Raw genomic sequence first — 19,200 nt, forward strand, 5'->3', positions numbered from 1 at the left:
CCATTATTGTACATGTTTTCGGCAGGTCTACTGGGGTATGGCTCATCTGGGTGCGGGCCATGTCTCCTACATCAGGAAGCCATTGGGCAATGTCTGGGCTGTTGCTGGGGTGGAACACAGGCTGGTGCTTAGTGGGTGGAGGCCAGAACACTGCTGGACAGCCCATCACGCGCCCCACAGCCTCCCACAGCAAAGAAACATCTGACCCCCAATGCCAGCAGGGCCAGGGTGAGGGACCCTGCTCTCTCTTTACTGGAGCTCCCCCTGAAGCCTAATACCACGTTCAACAGGGCGCTGCCCCTGGAGAGGGGGGGACTTCTGTATAATGCGAGTAACTAAAATTAAACCAGTGGTCAGAAGAAAACCTCCATTTGGAAATCCTGTGGCAGTTCAGGCCACGCCCTTCCATTACGAACAGGCGCTGCCCCACGAGGAACGGGGTGTAAAGGTGACGCGCCAGGAGTAGCTATTTGATCTCCAGTTATTCCAGAATTTCCACTCTTGTGCCAAACATGTCTCTCCAGACTGCTGTGAGCTGCTGGTCCTTAGACTCCCCGTGAAGTTCATCTACAATCCTCCTTTCCCAGAGGTGAGGCTCTTGTGCTATCCGTACAATCTTCTCTAAAGACGATGGTGCAGGTGAATAGGCAAGATCGGAGCTGCTCCTGAGCTGGCACTTTTCTGTAGTCTAGCGGTTGAGACTTGAGTTTGCACCATCATCAGGGGCTGGAGTGCAGAGGGGAGCCACAGGAGTTCCAGCCTGGGCATGGACTTCAGCAGCCTGCTGAAGTGTGTTCAGTCTTTGTTTTTCTTTAGGGAAATTCCTTTTCTTGGCAAGTTTATTTGAAGGATGCTGCTTAGGGAGTTTCTATGCCTTAGCCTGGAAGGTTCTCACTATTCCTGTCAGTTTGGACAGTTCCTAATTTAGGTAATCTGCAAGCCACGGTCTTTGGCAGCAGTACCTGGACTGTGAACCTTTGAATCCATCCTAAGCACCCTTGAACCTCCCTGCTTGTGATGGGTGTTGTTTATGACCCCCACACTTCCTTTCTGAGGATGATGTTTGTCAATCACATTTATAGCCTGGTCAGCTTTTGGATTTTTTCAGCTAGTAGAACATTTATTCCATGGCTCTGATTGTTAGGAACATCCTGTCTTTTCTAGAATGTTAAACTCATAAGCAGGATTACTGAGACAATGCCAAATAGATTGGTATCCATCCATCCATCTATCTATCTATCTATCTATCTATCTATCTATCTATCTATCTAACTATCTTCCTCTCATTTATTTTGAAATTCCCATTTCCATTCTAGTGTATATTGAAGTATTTGATCTATTGTTTGTCGTGGGGGTCTTCTGCTCACTAGTGAATATCATGGTTGGGAGTAAAGCCTGCTTTCCCATACTGCTATCTATTCTGATCAAAAGCACCTTAAGTGGATTACTCTGTGCGTGTACATAGATAGATGCTTTTTTTTACATCTGAGGTGATTTTGGCAGGCTTTTCAGTTTGCTCCTATTTGACAGAGCAATACCTGATGGATTTTGTTGGTCTTGTTTTCAACATTTTTAGAAAACAATCAGAAGGTGTTTACAAAGCACCTTGTTCATGACAAGCAGCATTGATCTCCTGGGGGATACTTGTTGGAGGGGTTCGCGGCCTCTTCCTCAGTTGCTATGAACAGGGGATGTTTCTGTGACCACTCTGGCCTGGTCCTAACGATCACCAATTCTGAAGGTGGATCAGGAAAGCAGACACATTGGGGATTGCTATGGACTTACTCCTGGACGCTTTGGGAGATGATTTCACCTGAGGTAACACAATCAGGCTTGGAGGAACTCCTGGAAGGCCTCTGTGTCCATTTACCAATGAGAGCATGATCCTGGCTGGCCAGGTCCAGCTCTGTGATGGACCCTGCTGACTGTGGCCCTGCTTCTCCTCCTCCCTCAACCCCACCCTGCACCATCCCTGATCCTGCTTCTGGCCTGCCACTCCTGGCCACTCGGGTCCTCTCACGCCCATTGAGGCAGGTCAGTCCCTGAGTCAGTACTTGGTGCAGTGCCTGGTGGTCCCACTGGCCCCTCCCATCCCTTAACTGGCTGCTCTGGGGCCATATCCCGGCACCCCACCCCATCTTTTCTCATTCTCCTTTCAGCCTCCAGACAGGCTTAAGTGCCTTCCCTCCTTAATAACCCCCAGGAGTCAAATGACGATCTCTCCCTCTCAGACCTCCCCCTGGTCCAGCCTTTCTCCCAGAATTTCTGCAACAGAAAGCAGTCATCACTGTTCTTCTACTTGCCGATTAAAGGCCTTCTCACCTTGTCCTCATTGCTCCGCGGCTTCCAAGAGACGCCTCTATTTCTGTCTCTCTCACTACCCTTCTCTGCCGTGGCTTGTTCCTTATCCATTGAATCATCCATTGAACGTGGGAGTCCCCGGACTCCTCACCCCAGCCTCTTTTCCTCTTTATGCCTGCGGGCAGTTTTCATCATCTCCTTCAATGGTTAGTGCTTTTGTGCCAAGATGCCTAGTAGACACCTCCACTGAGGCTTCAAATTCAGTTCAGCCAAAAATCCAACTCAGAGAGTCAAAAAGAATTTTTTAAAAAAGTAGCAAATTCTGGGTGTGAGGTAGTTATGGGAAAAAACCCTAAAGACATATTATTAAAAGAGTGGGTCTATTCCTAATTGCTACAAATCAGTGAGAGTTCGTGGTAACCTAACAAAGTCCTGTGTTATTACTAACAGAACTCCCCTCTGTCTCCCTACCTACTACCCAGCATTTATGCTGTGGCCACCCATTTGTGTTCCAAACATTCCTGAAGAGTCCCCTTCCAGAAGAGCCCGTCACAGGCCAGTGGGGACAGGGAAGGAGGTTGTTAGCCCCTGGGTCAGGGCAGCCGAGAGGAGACACCACTGTGTGAAGCCCAACCCAGTGGCTGCTGGAGAGCCGCTCACCATTGCCTCCAGCTCTCTGGCTTCCTGTGTTCCTATCCACAGGATCAGGCAGTCAGGATGCTGGCCTGCGCGTCAGGCTCGCTCTGGGCCTGAGCTGACTGTGGGATGCCACTTTCTTTACAGATAGCATGTAGGGGCTGACTCCCCCATTTGATTCCCCTACCAATGCCACTACCCGCTCCCACCAGTATCCCTGGGAGATCTGGCTCCTGGCCCCGACCTGGGTGTGTGCACTATCTTGCCAATGGCCCTGGGTCGGAGGTGGGATTGCTGGGCTAGGCCCAGGGAGAGCCAAGGGCATTTCCTGAGCCCACCTGATGATGCCTGCTCCCCCTGAGGACCCTGGGTGTCTGGGAGCACCTGTGTCAGGCAGCAGGCAGGTGCCTTCCATGACTGTGCCTGCTCAAGGGCTTTCAGTGCAACCTGGGTCAAAAACCTGGTTTCACTCTTCCAAAAGGCCCATGGACAAATTGATACTCTTGTGAGCCTCCGCATGGGTACACAGTACTTGGTAAGCTGACAGGTGTTGTGCAAATCCTGAGCAACTATTTCGTGAACCACATTTATAATGTGAAACATTTTTAGATAATTATCATGAAAAGAATCCAAACAAAGTAACATAAATGTCAATCCATTGTGTGTACAAGTCATTTAGAGATGTTTATTCTGTAGTCATCAATGTGGCCGGTGATTCATGTTTGTGGAAAGCAGATGTTAGGGCTGTGATCTAGAAAAGTGATCTTGGTTGGCTTCCTGACCTAGTGGGGAGGCTGAGAGCCACTCTCCCTGGCTGTCCGCCTTCTGCTTTGTGCTGTCTTCCTGTAAAGATCTGTCTCCAGCCCTGCGCATAGCACCAAGCCACAGCGGAAGGCAAAGCTATTGCTCCCAGCGACAGGCGGTTACCAAGGAGACCAAGTAAACCAAGTTCATGCATGGCCCCAAGTTGGCTCCGTCCTCTGGTTTCCGCCAGTAAGCTGTGATTCTGATGTTCCCCAAATTCAGACCATGCTATTACCTTTGGTCCTTTTCTCCGGAATCCTCCCTGTACAGTGAAGTTCCTGCATATGATCTTGTGCATCTGAGAACCGCTTTTGAAAATTCAGATGCGTAACGTCCACTGAGAGCATATGGCAAGGAAGAGTCACAAGCACAGTAGACAGTTAGACTCTCCCAAACCTAATGTGCCCTCTCAACAGAGACCCTGGACTTAATTAGTGCAGTAGGTCAAATCTGTGTTTTTTACAGGTCAGTGAGTAGCTGGCGGTTAGGAAGGGGCCAGAAATCCAGTCGGCTTGTTAGAAGTGGCCGTCCACTGACTGCCCTTACCAAGGAAGGAGAAAGCCGGCCTCTGCACCATGGACCTCACAACTCTTTATATAAACACTTTTTCTGGTGCCATAGTCCAGATGGACAGGGGCCCCTTGTGCCCCTCAGGTTGTCAAAGGTGCCCTGGGGTTTCTTCTGCCAACCGGCCGGAGGGTAGAAACCTGGGCTTCTTGTCTTTTTCATACCCTTAGGTGGGTTTAGTTGTGTCTTCCTCAGGGTGGAGGATTTTACATTGCCGCAGTCTGTCTGGGCACAAAATAACCGAGCCACCACAACGCCTTGTAGATTCCAACAGCAACTCTTTATTCCCGAACTCTCACCTGCACTCTACACACATGTTCTGGGAAAATACACACCCTCCACTGGGCTCTGCGTACCAAATACCCTCTGAATCCCGCGAGAACTCAACGGGAACTCAAGGAGCGGGTGCCTGAGGCAGCAGGATACGCCCCATTCCCAGCAGGATCCACCCTAAACCCAGGGCCACTCTAATCCAGCAGGATCCACCCTAAACCTGGAGCGGCCCTAATCCCTGAGCAGGGTCACCTTTCAAACCAAAACTCTCAAACATTCATGCAATGTCACTGCAAATGACCTGGGTCCAAGGCAAGCTCATTTCCACAATGAAGAGTCCTCCCTCTAAGCAACATGGGGTAGGCCGACAAGGAAATTGCCATGCGTCATTCCTACTTGGCTATGGCTCTCAGCATTACATTACTCTCCAAGCCACCTTTCGAGCTGTGAGTATTGGGGTGAAAACTCTGTAGACCTCCACATTTCCAGTCCATACCCCCTACCCTGGCTTCCTAGCAGGCTTTCCCCACTCCAGGTTTGCAGGTTCCAGTGACCCAACCACCCCCATCCAATTTTCGTAAGAGCGGGGTTGAAGGAGAGGTCATTAATTTGTATCAAGATTAATGGAGGCAAATGTGGATCCACTACACTTTATTCCTGGGCCCCTGGGACCTAAATACCATCACCAGGAGATGTAGCAAGCATCCGCAGAGACTCTCACATTTCCCCTAGAACTAGGCACGGCACAGAGGTCGGCCACCGTGCCGTAGCCTGGGCTGACCCCCAGCACAAAGGGGCATCCTCCATCCAGAAGTGTGTTACTGTGCTGCTGCCCAGTGGCTCTGACATCTCTGTGCACTTGTCCCTGTTCTGCTGTAGTGATCTGCTTCTTACTTCCTGGCAGTGTCCTAGCATCGTCCACCTCCTTGACCCTCCCCAGTTTTTGTGGAGGATACTTTATTCTCTTCCTTCTGTTGTCCCCAGTCTCTCTGGCTGGCTCACCCCAGTTCTCAGCCTTTTAACCCGCTTCCTTCTTGCTGTGGAGGAGGCTGGGTGTCTTGAGTGGGGGTGCCTGCTAGGGGACTGATAATGCAGTAAGGTGGGTGTTGGTGTGATTTTTATGGGACTTCCTGGACACTGGGCTCACCCTCGGGTCCTCTGCTTTATGGGGCATGTCATTATCGATGGTGCCTTTTACTGCGACCCCTTGAGACCCTAGCTAAGTAACTTGTTCAAGATCCCACAGTGACCAGCAGAGCTGAGACACAGGCCAGGTGGTTCAGCTCTAAAGCCCCCCTGCCCACCCAGTCCTGTGGTTTTCGGAAGCTGATGGCTAGCAAGTGACTGTCTGCCTTGAGATTGGGAGAATGCTCCCCGGGCCAAATACAGGCGTCTTCAGGCATTCATTTGGGGAAAACAGAGCAAAGAAGACTGTCCCAATGTCCTGTTCTGGGAGATAGGTCACAGGGTTCCAGGTAAAATCCGTCTGTATTAAAATATTCAAACTTTAGTCTCGGAACACTACTAATTGGCTGCCATTCTCATCTGTGAAGTTGTTACTAGGAAAATTATAATCATTCCCTATGATAAATTCCATAAATCCCACTGTTGCTTATGTAGCTTAAAATCATCTTCTCCAATTCAGTGAGGGTGGTAGAATCCAGAATTGTTACAACAACACTGTTATTGTTTTTGTTGGGGAACTGGGCATTAAACACAGGAGCGGTCTACCACGGAGATGCATCCCCAGCCCTTACTAAGTTGCCCAGGTTTGCCATCCTCCTGCCTAAGCCTCCTGAGTAGCTTGGATTTCAGGCACGTGCCTGCACCTGACCATGTCAGCTTTTCAAAACAATGTTACACTGAGAAGCCAGCTACTAAAAGCTAGGCATTTCATCCCCTTAGAGAGTCGTTTCTAGGAGCCTGAGATGTTATCCACCAAGCTTGGCATTCTGTTCACCTTTGACTTTAAACCTGTGGAGTTTCTCCCACAGCGACTTCTAGCCTTTACTCAGGCTTCCGTTTCCTTATGCTGTACCCCAGAAAACCCACCGGCCCTGCTGCCCACTCCTTCTGAGCCCCTTCCCTCAAGCAGGTGCGCGGGTCCACATCGGAAGGCGAGTGCACACAGGTATGCGCTAACTTGTTAACAAGAGTTGGGTCTGGGGGAGAAAACTGGGGCTTTTAAAAGCTTAAAAGTGAATCTGGTCTCTCCTCCCTCTTTCTGGAGCCGCCTGGGCAGAGAAGCAGGCCAGGTGATTCTGCTGAGTCTCCCGCTCCGAGCCGCGACACGACCTTTCTGAGAAGGGTCTGAGAAAACGTGTCCCTAGGACTTGATCTGGAGAGGGCCCCGCAGAACAGGCGTAGAGGGCGCGGGGACATTTCAGGCGCTCAGGCCTCGAGCGTGGCCGGGACGGCTGACTTCCTAATTGAAATCCGCGCCTCTTCCTTGCCGTGGTCGTTTCTGTCCAGTTCGGGACCATCACCTCGCTTTGCCTGCAGAACCTTTTTAGAGTAGGAGGGCCGCCGGCTCAGGGGGGCACATTCTGGAAGTCGGGTCACGGTGCGAGGGGCAGCCCTTCTACGTACGACGCCGGGCGGAGCCTGGCACGGTCTTCCCCACCGAAGCCTGGACCGCGCAAAGCCCGGGCCCTGGGCCACCGAGTCCGCCGGACGTCTCGCACTCCCGTTGCTCGTTCTTGCCCCTCGGCCGACCCCTGAAACCAACCCTCCTGGCGGCGACGCTCTAGCAGGGTACCGCGCGGGCAGGTGCTGCGGAACTCGGGCAGAGCTGGCGCGACCGGGAGTTCAACTTCGCCCCGCCCCTGCAGCCCCGCCCCCTGCAGCCCCGCCCCGGACGGCCCCGCCCCGCGCCCGTCCTCCCCCAGACACCCGCTTTCCTGGGCTGGCCCCGCTGACTCAGCCAGGACCAGCGGGCGGCCAGGGCGGGGCGTCGGGCGAGGCCCACTGGGTCTCTCTCCGCACCGCCTTTCGGGTGTGAGCCGGGGGGACTGGGTGGTGATTGATGGCGGCGCAGCTGGAGCGCGGGCGGGGCGCGCACTGGGCGGGAGGCCGGCGAGAGCAGAGCCTCGGGCAGGGCGGGCGGGGCGCGCGGGGCGGGACGGGCCCCGGGGGCGGGGCGAGGGGCCGGGCGGGACCCCGGGGGCGGGGTGCAGGCGGCCCGGGGCCCCTCTCTACGCGCTCTCTCCGCCCCCGGAGGCCTGCGGCCACCTGCGCCCCGCCCCGCGGGCCGCGCCCGAGCTGGGGATCCGCTGAGCCGCGCGTGTGGGCTCCGGGGCTCGTCCGGCGGCCAGGCGCCCGCGGTTCTGCGGCGAGTTCCCGGCCGGCGCGGACCGCAGCGCCGGGGATGCGGCAGCGTTGAGAGCTCGCCCCCAGCGAACACCGGAGCCGGTCGCGGAGAGTCCTCCTGGGGTGGGAAGTTGGGTCCGCTCCGCACTCCGGCATCATGGCCAGCCCTGCGGGGTCGCAGAACAAGGAAATAGACTGTCTGAGTCCAGAAGCTCAAAGACTGGTAAGAGGAAGGCGCGTTTCCCAGGCTTTGTTTCCGGACTGCGAGCGGTCCCCGTCGGGTTGGCGCTTGACTGCTCGAAGGTCAAGGGCAGCCCGCGCTCTCCGCCGCAGCCGTCGGTGCCCAGGGAGGGGCGGAGTGGGCTCCGCCAGGCCGGGATCCTCCTCGCGTGTCCCGGCACGGATGCCCGGAAAGAGCAGGCTTTGCTCCCTGACCACCAGTAAGTTGGCCGAGTGTCCCGTGCCGCCGGTTACTCGCTGGAAAGCACCTCTGACTGCTGGCGCCCCTTCCAAGGACGAAAAGGAACGTGGTCTCTGCGGGTGGTGATGCCTGTTGACAGGTTCTTCCCACTCGGGTTGGCTCTGGCTAGGACCCAGCCGAGGTCTGAGGACCGCGCGGGTCTAGAGTTCCACAGAGCTGCCACCTTGGTATTTCACAAAATGCCACACCTGGGAGCTGGTGTTCCCGGCTGCCGCGCTCAACCATGGGCGGACACCACTAGTGGCTGGAATGGTGTGGAGCATTTCCCGGGCTCCTGACCTAGGACCACCTCCTTAGAGGTTCCCAGGCCCCAAGCCCATCTAAGCTGGTCTCCTGGGGTCTTCGGGGTCTTCCAGGTCTGGGCAGGATCCTCCACGTGGCAATCCCTTACCCAACACCACACTCCCTAGAGGATGTCAGGGTCATTGGGCCTTAAAATTGGGCAAGGTGCAAGGTGGGGAAAATTTGTGATCACCCATTTTTGTGCAGCTTATGGTTGATTGTGAATAGAAATATTTAAAAGCAAAGGAGTGGGAAAATACTTTGGAAAAGAAATACTCCATGGAGTTATTACTACAGAGAGACCCTAGATTTCCACTTCATCGGGTTTTTGTGGAACCTTGATAAAAATGTGAGCCCACCACAGCCGCTCTTTCCCAGGTAGGAATTAGTCATCCAGTAGGTGTTCATGGAGATTCCGGATGAAGTAGACTGCTGCTCTCCTTGGAAGACCACTACTTACCAGGAAGTGCTGGAGAGGTACAGGCACAGATTCTGATGAAGGCACACTCAAAAATTAAGTTCTTGCTGAGGACTGTCACGTGTGCTTATGGTTTTTGTGTTTTGGATTTTTAAGTGTCCATTTAAAGTGCTTCTATGAGCTTGATTAAAGTTTAGGCAGTAGGCCAGACTATTGGATCTGGTTCTTCCACTTCAACCCAGGAACCAGGTTCCTAATGAGTTTCTAGGGCCCTGGGAACCTGCAGGGAGACCCTGGAATCCCCATCAGGGAAGAGACTTGAAAGAAGGAGGGACAGCAATGCCCTGAGCTGCTGGTGTTCAGAGAAACAACCCAGGCAGACCATAGAAGGCAAGACTGGGTGGACGTTAACCCTGGGCATGATCCTTGCACCAAGAGCCAACTGTTCCAGTCTTGGAGAAGGAAGAGTGAACGTGGGACAGGGTGTGAGGAGAGCAGGGAGTGCTGGAGGAGTGTCCAGTGAACCCACCTGCCGCACGCACTCCTAGACACTGGGTGGGAGTCTGCCGAACACAGGGAGCCCCAGGGGGCCTGGGCCAGACGCTGCTGGACCTGCAGGGAAGCCTGGAGCTGGGTCCCATTCAGTGGGTGCTCATCGGTACCAGGCCCACCATCCCCCACCCCCAACCCGGAATTGAGTAACCTCAGAAAATGGAAAGAAGTGTGTGTGTGTGTGTGTGTGTGTGTGTGTGAGAGAGAGAGAGAGAGAGAGAGAGAGAGTCTATGGTAGAATTCATTTGGCAGTGAGGCCTGCCCTAACCCAGGGGAAGCTATTTTTAGTCCTTTTTTTGTTTTTAAATCTCTCCAGTGTGAATGTCCATACATTTCTCTGCAGCCTTGTTCGTGTATTGATTAAGGGCTGCTTGTCTAGACTGTTACAGAATGTATGCTGTAGGTGTCCCGGTATCCTTTAAAAACCCAGACTGCCAGATTCTGGGACCTAGTGGCCCTGGTGATTTCCAGTAAGAAACAGCGAACCTCCTGTGGAAGGTGTTTTTTGTTTTATTTTGTTTTTCTTTTGGTTTTGTTTGTTAAGTAAATAATGGCAAAAAAAAAATACTATTAAAAAGGGACACAGAGGACAAAATAAAACATGGTCCCTGTTTATGAGGTCAGTAGTCTGGTTGTAAGGAAGTGGCCGAAGGAGATGGCATAAGGGGCGTCACCCAGGGCTGCCCTAGGCCACAGTCGGGTGTGCAGTTGGAGACTAGCAGTGAGCCTGTCAGACTGCCTTGTGCCGTTTGTTTTCTGCATTCTCTGTCTCTGGCTCCTGGGAACTGGAAACAGTTCTCCAGTGGAAGGAGGAGCTAGGGCCACCTAGGTGTGACAGGGACCGCTGGGTAGGTGTAGCACGCCCCACCTCACCGGCAGAGGCAGGCAGTCTGGGCTTCCGCAGAAGTCCTTGCTGCCCTGGGGCTGCAGGAGAGGACCCGCTGAGACTGTGTGGAAACTGGCTTCACTTTCGTAACTTCTGCTTGTTTGTAAGGTTGTGTCACCTCTGGTCTCTTTCCACATGTTGTGAGCTCTTGGCATTTGCCAGGACAGTCCAGTACTGAGGAGGGACCATCTGGATAGAGTGTGGACACCTAGTCTACCCAGTTCCTCTCACTACAGGACCGGGACCAGACCCCCAGGTCTTGGACAGTCTGTGTGTGTGTGTGGCGGGGGACTGATGGATATAGGGTGTGGCACCCGGAAAGGCTGCTGGCCTTCTGCCACTCAGCACTGAGACCCCACGGTTTGTTTTAACTGTTATTTCCCCAAGCAGTTAAACTACATAAACAGCGGGGTGGATATTTTCTAGTAGTAGTAAGAGTGTCTTCCTGGGGCAAAGATGGAGACTAAATTTCCCTTTTTCTTTAAGAGCTAGTTTCTGTTCAGCCTGAACTAATATCACATAGCGGAAGCCTTAGCAAAATTTTAAAAACCCTGCAGTCTCAACCGCCACTTAGGCTGAGCACAGGAAATTGGGTTATTTATAGTTGCAAAACTTCTTCAGAGAAGCTGATTGGAGTGTTACCTGATGAGAGCGAGGTTCCTGCTGATTCCCATCAGAGTTGTGAGACATCAGTGTGACATGTCTGCTCCTCCAAAGGCCACGGTCAAGAGGAATTTCTTATCCCTGAAAAATCAGGCTCTGTGACTCAGCAAAGGAATTGTTTATGCCTGGTTACTCATATGCCAGTGTTTCTATCTGTTCACATTTAAAAGATTAATCGTGGAGCTGGCCCCGGGGGCCACCACGTTCACATCACGGAGCTGCACCCAGTCCAGAGGCCTGCTTCGTCTCACTGCATGCTAGACGTGGGGTCAGAGAAGAAGGGTTTTCACTACCTTACCTTACCGTTTTTATTGGAGGCCACCCAAATTTCAGCTTATTTTTTAAATAAGCTCATTTTCATGGAATGGGTTTACTACCTAGAACTTTAATTATTCAGAATATTTAGAGAAAATGAAATAAGTTAGCTTCTCTCTCCCAAGTTAAACAAAGCATGATTTTTAATGTATTTAAGATTTAATAATTCAGAATTACTATATGATTGCATACCACTATTTCAGTTCCCCACCCTAAGCCAAATTCCAAAACAATAAACCCAAACCAAAAACAAACCCCCCAGCACAGACCCCCCAGACACACACACACACACACACACACACACAGACACACACACACACACACACAGGTCCCGAGGCCCCTGTGGAGAGGTGGGGTTTCATGTGGTTTCTCCTTGACACTGGAACCTGACAACCAGGTTGGTTTTCCCTGGTACCTAAATCTAACTACTTCCTCGTAGAGAAGTAATTTATCCTGAATGAGGAGCTGCTTTTATCGTTACCCACTTTTCGTGCATGATTGTATGGTGAAGATTACTCAAGCACCTCATCTCTGATCCCCTTGCTCCTCTTCTGTCCGTGGCCAGTGCAGGGGTAGCTTTCCCAGGAGGGGAGAATCAGGGCTGGGTGCCGCGTGTGGAGCGGGAAGACCCACCTTCCTCCTCCAGTTCCCCACGGCTTCCCCCAGCTGCCCATGCCTGCCCCTGGGCACTTACCCACTCCCCACTCCCTCAGGAGCCCCTGCTGAGTCAGACCATGGGGCTTAGGAAGAAGCTAGGAGCCAGACCTCCTGGGAATTGATGGTTTTGTTATCTCCCTTTTACAGAGAAAGAGGAAACTGAGGCTCAGGAAGGTGAGGGGACTTTCCAAGTCCCCACAGCTGGTAGGCAGTGGAGCTCGTTCAGACCCAGGCTGCTGGCTTGGGACCGTGCTGACAGCTGCCACCGCTGTGTGCATGCTTCCGGCCACATCTGCAGGGGCAAATGTGCAGCTTCTCTTGTTGGCTCTGGGGTCTCATCACCCCAGTATTAGGCAGTAGGATTTCCTTTTGCCAAGGCGGTGTCTTGAACGCAAGTCCTGCTCCTGAATGCATTTAAGACATCTCCATTGAGCCAGACTCTGCTGTACCTGGTGGTTTGCAGACAAGGGAACGTTCAGTGAACTTTTATTTTTCTAAATAAGGAAAAGAACAGTAGAAATGAAAGGGCGGCCGAAACTTCTGTTTTCTTTTCCGCGTTATACTGACGTCATAATGGTAAGTCAGCACGCCCAGATGAACTGCTGCCGTCTCAGCCTCTTCTGTGGATTGGGTAGCTCGCTCCCACCCTGCCCCAGGAGACAGGTTCTTAGAGGGCAGAGACGATGGCTTCTGTTTCTTTCAGAGCTTTCCCGGGAATGTGATAGGAAAGGTGGTCAGTAGTGAGTTGTTCAGTGCCCAAGGGAAGAACCCCTGGGGCTGCTGGAGTCTTCAGCCCAGTTATAGGCCGGGGTTTGGGACCCTGGAGCAGACAGGTGAGGGCGTGCTGGCTGGAGGGAACCTGCATCTGGAGAGGAAGTACCTGGGGAGGCCAGGCTGCCCTCACCTGTCAGTCACGGCTGCCCTTGTTTGTGTTTCCATCACGTGGAGGCTGTTGAAGGAGTTGAGAATGTTGACCCTAGAGGAGCAGGGACTCTCTGCATGGAAGGTACTGGAACAGCCTGCGTTCCTCAGCGGCAGTGGGGGGCGGGCTGCTAAGTCCCTTTGTGTCGGGCAGTTTGAAGTACGTACATTCACACCCAATAAAGTGACATCATCATTTTGTCCTGATTCATGTGTTTGTTATTTCAATATGTGAAGAGCTTTAAAGTTTATTGTTTTGAAAAGCAAAATCATAGAATTTCCAGTAGCAGAACAGGGAGAAGTCGTGGCAATCTCAGGGTACCCATCGTTCACCTCTGGTCTAAAGGTGCAGTGTCAGGGAAGGGAGCCCTTGGAGACTGCAGAGCCAATTCCCCCTGCCCCTTCTGCAATGGGGGCCAATGTTCAGAAAATAACTCACCCAAGTTCCCATCACTGGCCTGTGTAGAGCCCAAACTGTCAGCTGAGCCTCCAGCCTCCCTCTGGAAAGACTCCATTGGTGGAGGCTCCTGAGAATGGGCAGCCCCCGCCTAGGGAGGCACTTGGTCCCAGGCGCTTCTTGGACTCCTCTTCTGGGTCCCCCAAGCACAGAAGACGGCGTGCAGCCCCCCAGGCCTGTGGGCTCAGCCCTGAGCATCCTGACAAGGCAGTAGCTTCACTGAAGACCACTGATTTATTATAAAATGTCTTGATAATTTTAATACATAAAAGCTCGTATTGATAGGAACAGTTTTTAAAAATAAGTTCCATAAATAATGAAGTTAAACTTTAGCCTTTAATTTTATGTTCAGGTGCTCTTGATCTTGTTGATCCTGTAGCTCCCATACCAGACCCGAGCTCTGAGTCCTGGAGGTGGTCCAACAGGTGTGGCCCCAGGTCAGCCGGCAGTGTGAGGGAGGCCCACGTGTTCAGCTGCAGTTCTCAGGCCTGTCCACCCAGCACCCATTTTTCATGATGAGTATCTCGAGATCCTCATTTCTGATCTGAATTGAAATGATCAAATCAACCAGCACATGCAATTTCAAGTCAATATGAGATTTTAGTTATAATATCAAAAAGAAATTAAGGAAACTAGTTTGTTGCCATTTGCATTTGATATAAAAATGCAGGTGTCCAGACACATGAAGGCAGTAGTCAGAGGCTCGCACCGACCGTGCCTTACATCCTGGTGGCTGGCTGGCGTGGGGCACCATGCTTCCCATGGCTGCTGGTACTCTGGCACTCTGAGCTGGCCGCCGCCTCCTGGGAGAGCTCTGAGAAAGCCGGATGGGGTCTTCTCTCACTTTCCAGGCTGCTTGCGTCTGCTGAGTCGTCGTGTACATTCAAACTGTATGACTATTTTGAGTTTTTATGGAATCAGTGTGTAGATCCAAAATGACCCAGTGGTTTTTCTGTCTGCCCGAGTAGCCAGCCAGAGAGCTCTTGCCAGCGCAGGTCTGTCTGGAAGCAGATAATTGGTGATCCTGCCCCCACCCCAGTGCGTGACTCCCCCAACATTTCCAGTGCCCTGCGAGTGGGCACCCCAGTGTGTCCCCTACTCACAGCCATGGCCATAAAGACTAGGCCCCTCGGTTACTGGGGAACTCACTGGAGGGTTTTGGGGAAGACCAGCTTTTCTTTTTGATAGTGAAAAATGAAATGCCGGTGGCAGCCGAGGGACACCCAGGTGGTGGTCTGTGGAGCAGTGGGCTGCAGCCGGCCACCCTAATGGAGGTGCCAGCCTGTACCTGTACTTTCCTGCCTGTCACCCATCCCGCATGGTTTATTGAATGGCGAGCTGTTTTTAGAGTCTGCTGCCTGTGAGGGTGGGGTTTTCCGCAGAAACAAAAGTTGCCACTTCCTGCAGCAGAGGCAGGTCTGGACGGGGATCCTGTGTGCCTCTGCAGCCTCCTCCCCAGGCCCGACTGCTGCGTGGCCGTCCTGTGACGGGGCGCAGGAGCTCCACTCCTTTTTTATTCTGGAGTGAATCCTGCAGGGCCAAGGACCCTGCCTGACTCTAAACAAAACTGGTTCTTTCACCACTTCAGGCTTCAGCTGCACAGTGTTCCCACTACATTCTCATGAGTGAACTTTAAACAGGTCCTTCAGGCTTCTCCTAAGGCGCATGAATTATAGACATGACGTGTCCTGGGGCCTGGGGAAGAATGCAGCCGTTTTTCAATCCTGCTTGGTTCTGATACCCTGGAGTTAAATGACCACTCCAGGTTCAGCATGGAGCCCAGCTACCATCCATGGTGCCAGTTTCTTTGGAAGCTCAAATGAATGCATAATTAATATGCAAACTTCCTTCTATTTGTGGAATGCCTTTCATCGAATAAATTGCTTCTCTCCTGGAGCAGCTCCATAGAGCATCATTTTCGCCTGGCATCTGAGCAAAGAGACCAGGGAGATGGCAGAATCCCAGGGGCCCCTCTCTGTGTGCCCACACTCCTCTCTCCCTCCACAGGCCCCTGAAGTTGCCCCTGGTCCTGTGGTGACAGCTTCCCAAGGCAGAGCAGTAGCCTGCAGCCCAGGGGTCACTGCAGCAGCTGGTTTGCAGTCAGGCGCCTGCAGGAAGTCCCCGCTGGAGCGGCAGGCAGCTGGCTTTCCAGGCCCAGGGCTTCCTCTGCTAGCATGAAGAAAGTGATGTGAGGAGGTCTCCCTCCTGTTTCTCAAGAGCTGCCTGAGCACCGGGGCCCACAGACGCCTCCAGCTTCTCTGTAGAGTGCTGGGCCCAGCGTCACTAGAGCGTGCTCGCAGGGCGAGGGGGCCCGGGAGATGGACTCCTACCCTGGAAAGCTTCAAAGCCCAGCACATGCATGAGCAGAGCCGGAGGCAGCCTGGGGTGTTTGAGCAAGCTGCAGAGCAGGCCTCCTGTAGTGCCCAGGAGTCCCCAAAAGGGCGCAGATACCACTTCAGCTGTGAAGGTCCCAGATGTCACTGGAACTGGGGCTCCCACCCTCTCCTGGATCTCCTGCCACTCACAAAACCCCTGTCACAGGGCCAGGTGAGGACCAGGAGGGAGGAAGCGAGTGGGGGGCAGGCAGGGCAGGCTGCGGGGAGGCTCCGGCCTGCGTCTCCGGCCTGCGTCCCCACCCAGGGCTTCCTCGCGTCCTGCGGCTTCACTTCTGGGTCTCCCTGGCTCCGTCCCCTCCCCAGCTGAGATGCAGCGCTTACCTTGGGACACCTTTTCCACAGCATCATGGACACTGGGGACAGGCAAGGGTCGGGCCATTTGTCTCGCTGCCACTTCCGCCCCGTGGCCAGGGTGGCTAGGCTGGGACTTGTTCGCCCTGCTGTGACGTCTTCTCCAGCCCGGCCTGGGGACGTCACACCCGGGGCTCTGCAGCCCAGAGCAGGCGTTTCAGCTGGCCTGTGAGCTGCCCATCAGCCTCAGACCCCCCTGACGGAAGGGCTGGCACTGAGGATGGTGGCTAGGGGACCCTGCGGCCCTGGGGGCCAGGCTTGACCTGTGGTTGCTGTCCCCTCACCCCAGAGTGGGCGTGCTGTTGGGTGTGTGTGGTGAAGTAGGACGTGGAGTGGAACTCGCACAGGAGAGCCGCCCAGCCGAGGCAGGCTTGGTGGTAAATGGACTCTCGTCCTCCAAGGGCGCCGCGCTTAACCCTGAGTCTGTGAAACTGCGGGGGCTGCAGGAGGCTGGGGAAGGACCAGGCTGCACCCCTGAAGGGGAGGTGAGCTCATGTCTGGACCCTGGTTGGGGGTGTTCCTGGGCTGCCGGTGGGTGGGGTTCCCTCCACCCCCATGACGGGAGCAGGGAGCCGGGTGGGGCAGCTGCACTCCAGCTTGGTTTTGGTTTGGGCACCTTCGTTTCCTTCCTTCCTTTCTTTTGAATGTTTTGCTGTTTTTTATGAAAGATGCCAACACCCGAGAGGTGGTGACTAAATACACTGCAGAGGTCCCCGCCCGTGGACGAGCACTGGTACCCCCAGGCTAGGAGGCCAGAGGCCTGGACCCTGAGGCTCAGCTCGGCAGGACTGCGGCCAGCTGAGTCTGCCTTTCCACAGATCCCCAGGGGAGACTGGTGCTCTGCTGGGGTCACATTTGAGAGCCCGTGGTTTAGGGAGCACCCTGTCCCCACCACCTGGCCTCAGCACCCATCACCCCAGCCTTGCCCCCCACCCTCCAAGGAGAGCCTATCATTTCCCCCTTCAGTATTTCAGGATAGTATCTCAGCAGAGACAGTACCAGTACCGTGTGAGCTGGGGGTGCCAGGACCCCTCGAATGGGGCCACTGGCCTTGGGAAGAGCTGAGGGCTAGCTGGACCACCTCTCCTGGGGAAGGGAGTGGACGGGCCAGGGTCTGCCCCATGAGGGCCCCGTGGGAAGGTGCTGGCTGAGCTGTTGCTCACCCAGGGCCCCAAGTCTGCAGAGAGTGAAGCCACTCGACCTCAGCGCGGGAGGGTCCACCAGCCCTCTTAGCTGGGAGCTGAAAACCCACCGACCGGCCGGGTGTGGGCTGGGTGCGCTAGTCTTGTCTCCCAACCTATGTTTTATTTACTTTTTTAAAGCCCAGTGAAGGCTACGCTTCGTGTTTTAATCCCAGAGTCCTTTAACCGTTCAGAATCCCATCCACTTCTTCCCCTTCTCTCCATCCCTTCAGGCCTTCAGGCTTCATTGGCTTTGTCCTCCATGGAGCGGGAGGGAGCGTGGAGGGGCCGCCTAGGGGCATCTCTGAGATCCTCCAGGGCAGGGGAGGTCTGCAGACACCCCTGGGAGGAACAGGGAGCCTTCAGGCTGGGTGTGATCCCAGGTGCCACAGCCTCTGGGTGGGTGGCTGGGAGGGTCTTCCCCAGTCTCCTCTGACTTCTGGCACCACACGGGGTCCCCTGGGTCTCCCTGTACCTCCAAGGTCCTCTTTCCTCACTGCTGCACCTCACAGCCTTAGGCTGACTCCAGGTGACACAGAAGCAGGCGCTTTCTGACCCGGGGGTGTTGTGCGGCCCTCTCTGTCCCAGTGCCAGCTCCTGGTTCACACGGGCAGTGTTTCTAAAACATGGTGGGATCTGCTGCGATTTTGCCAGGAGCCCTTTAAGACAGGATCCAGATGCAGAAGCCGAGAGCCAGGACATGACGCCTGGGCCTTCTAGCCTTCTGGGCCTTGCCACTTGCTGCTGGTTACCCTAGTCCCAGCCCTGGCTCTGGCCCTTTTCTCTCTGGGCTTTGCTTAGGCTCCTGTCCAGTGGGACACCTTGCTCAGCCCCAGGAGGGCATCAGGTTGTGCCCCAGAGCAGTCCCTGCCACACTGTCATGATGCCATCACTCTGCCTGTGTCGAGAGTCCTTCCCTGGCAGCTCGGCCGTGCTGCTGGTGATGGTCAGGAAGCTGTCCCGGGCCCTACAAGCTAAGCACAGACGGTGGGAAGGCGTGTTGGGCGTGGCTGTAGTGAGCTTTTGCATTGCTGCAGTCAAAAGGCCTGACGAACAATTTTAGGAGGAAGAGTTTATCTGGGGCCCAGTTTCCAAGGTCTCAGTCCATAGAAGGTAGACTCCATTGCTCTGTGCCCAGAGGTGAGGCAGAGCATCAGAGGCAGAGGGTGTGGCAGAGGAGAGACCTACGGAGACTAATCTGGACTCACCTAGGAAAAAACACCTACCCCAAGACTCAACCCCAGCAACCCCCCTCCTCAGCCACACCCCGCCTGCCTGCAGTCCCCCAGTTAATCCATAACAGGGGATCAATGCACTGATGAGGTGAAGGCTCTCATAGCCCAGTCACTTCACCTCCAGTCTCCCCTGCATTGCGCACACATGGGCCGACATCAGGGCCATGGGGCACGACGGGGACCTCAAGCGAGCAATTTTTTTTTTTTTTTTAAATACAAGAGTCAGTCCAGGAGGGTTTTGTCCAGCACCAGCATGGGGCACACGAGCCCTGAGAGTGCCTGCCTGCCAGTCCGTACCCAGGTGGCCCCGTCTTCCCCCAAGCTTTGCGGGTGTCTCCTCGGCGGGCCTGACGTGATTCCTTGTTCACAGGATGACTTGGCCTCATCAGGCGCCCTCCTGGTCATTCAGAGCGGTCAGTGTCCCTCGTGCTCTGCCTGCTGTCTTGCTGCTGTCGACGGGGTCTGAGCAGGATGGACGTGTGGCCAGAGCTCTGGGTGGGTTTTCGTTCTGGCCT

General features: G+C 54.2%; 1 protein-coding gene across 27 annotated transcripts in view; it reads left to right on the forward strand.

Annotated features, from left to right (window-relative positions):
• Nucleotides 1-19,200, forward strand: part of Lrrfip1 (LRR binding FLII interacting protein 1) — a 125,114-nt gene that overhangs the window by 46,070 nt on the left and 59,844 nt on the right. For 3 of the 27 annotated variants that reach the window (XM_077791214.1, XM_077791219.1, XM_026395990.2), the window contains exon 1: nt 7,819-8,113. The exons of 21 other annotated variants lie outside the window; for them this stretch is intronic. In XM_077791214.1, coding sequence (XP_077647340.1) covers nt 8,048-8,113 — 66 coding nt within the window. In that variant the 5' untranslated portion in view covers nt 7,819-8,047. Of the gene's footprint in view, nt 1-7,818; nt 8,114-19,200 lie in introns of those variants that run through there. 3 more of the 27 variants (XM_026395995.1, XM_026396001.1, XM_026395997.1) reach the window with 2 other exon arrangements.

Source organism: Urocitellus parryii, chromosome 1 (genome assembly GCF_045843805.1).
Source record: "Urocitellus parryii isolate mUroPar1 chromosome 1, mUroPar1.hap1, whole genome shotgun sequence".
Classification (NCBI taxonomy): domain Eukaryota; kingdom Metazoa; phylum Chordata; class Mammalia; order Rodentia; family Sciuridae; genus Urocitellus; species Urocitellus parryii.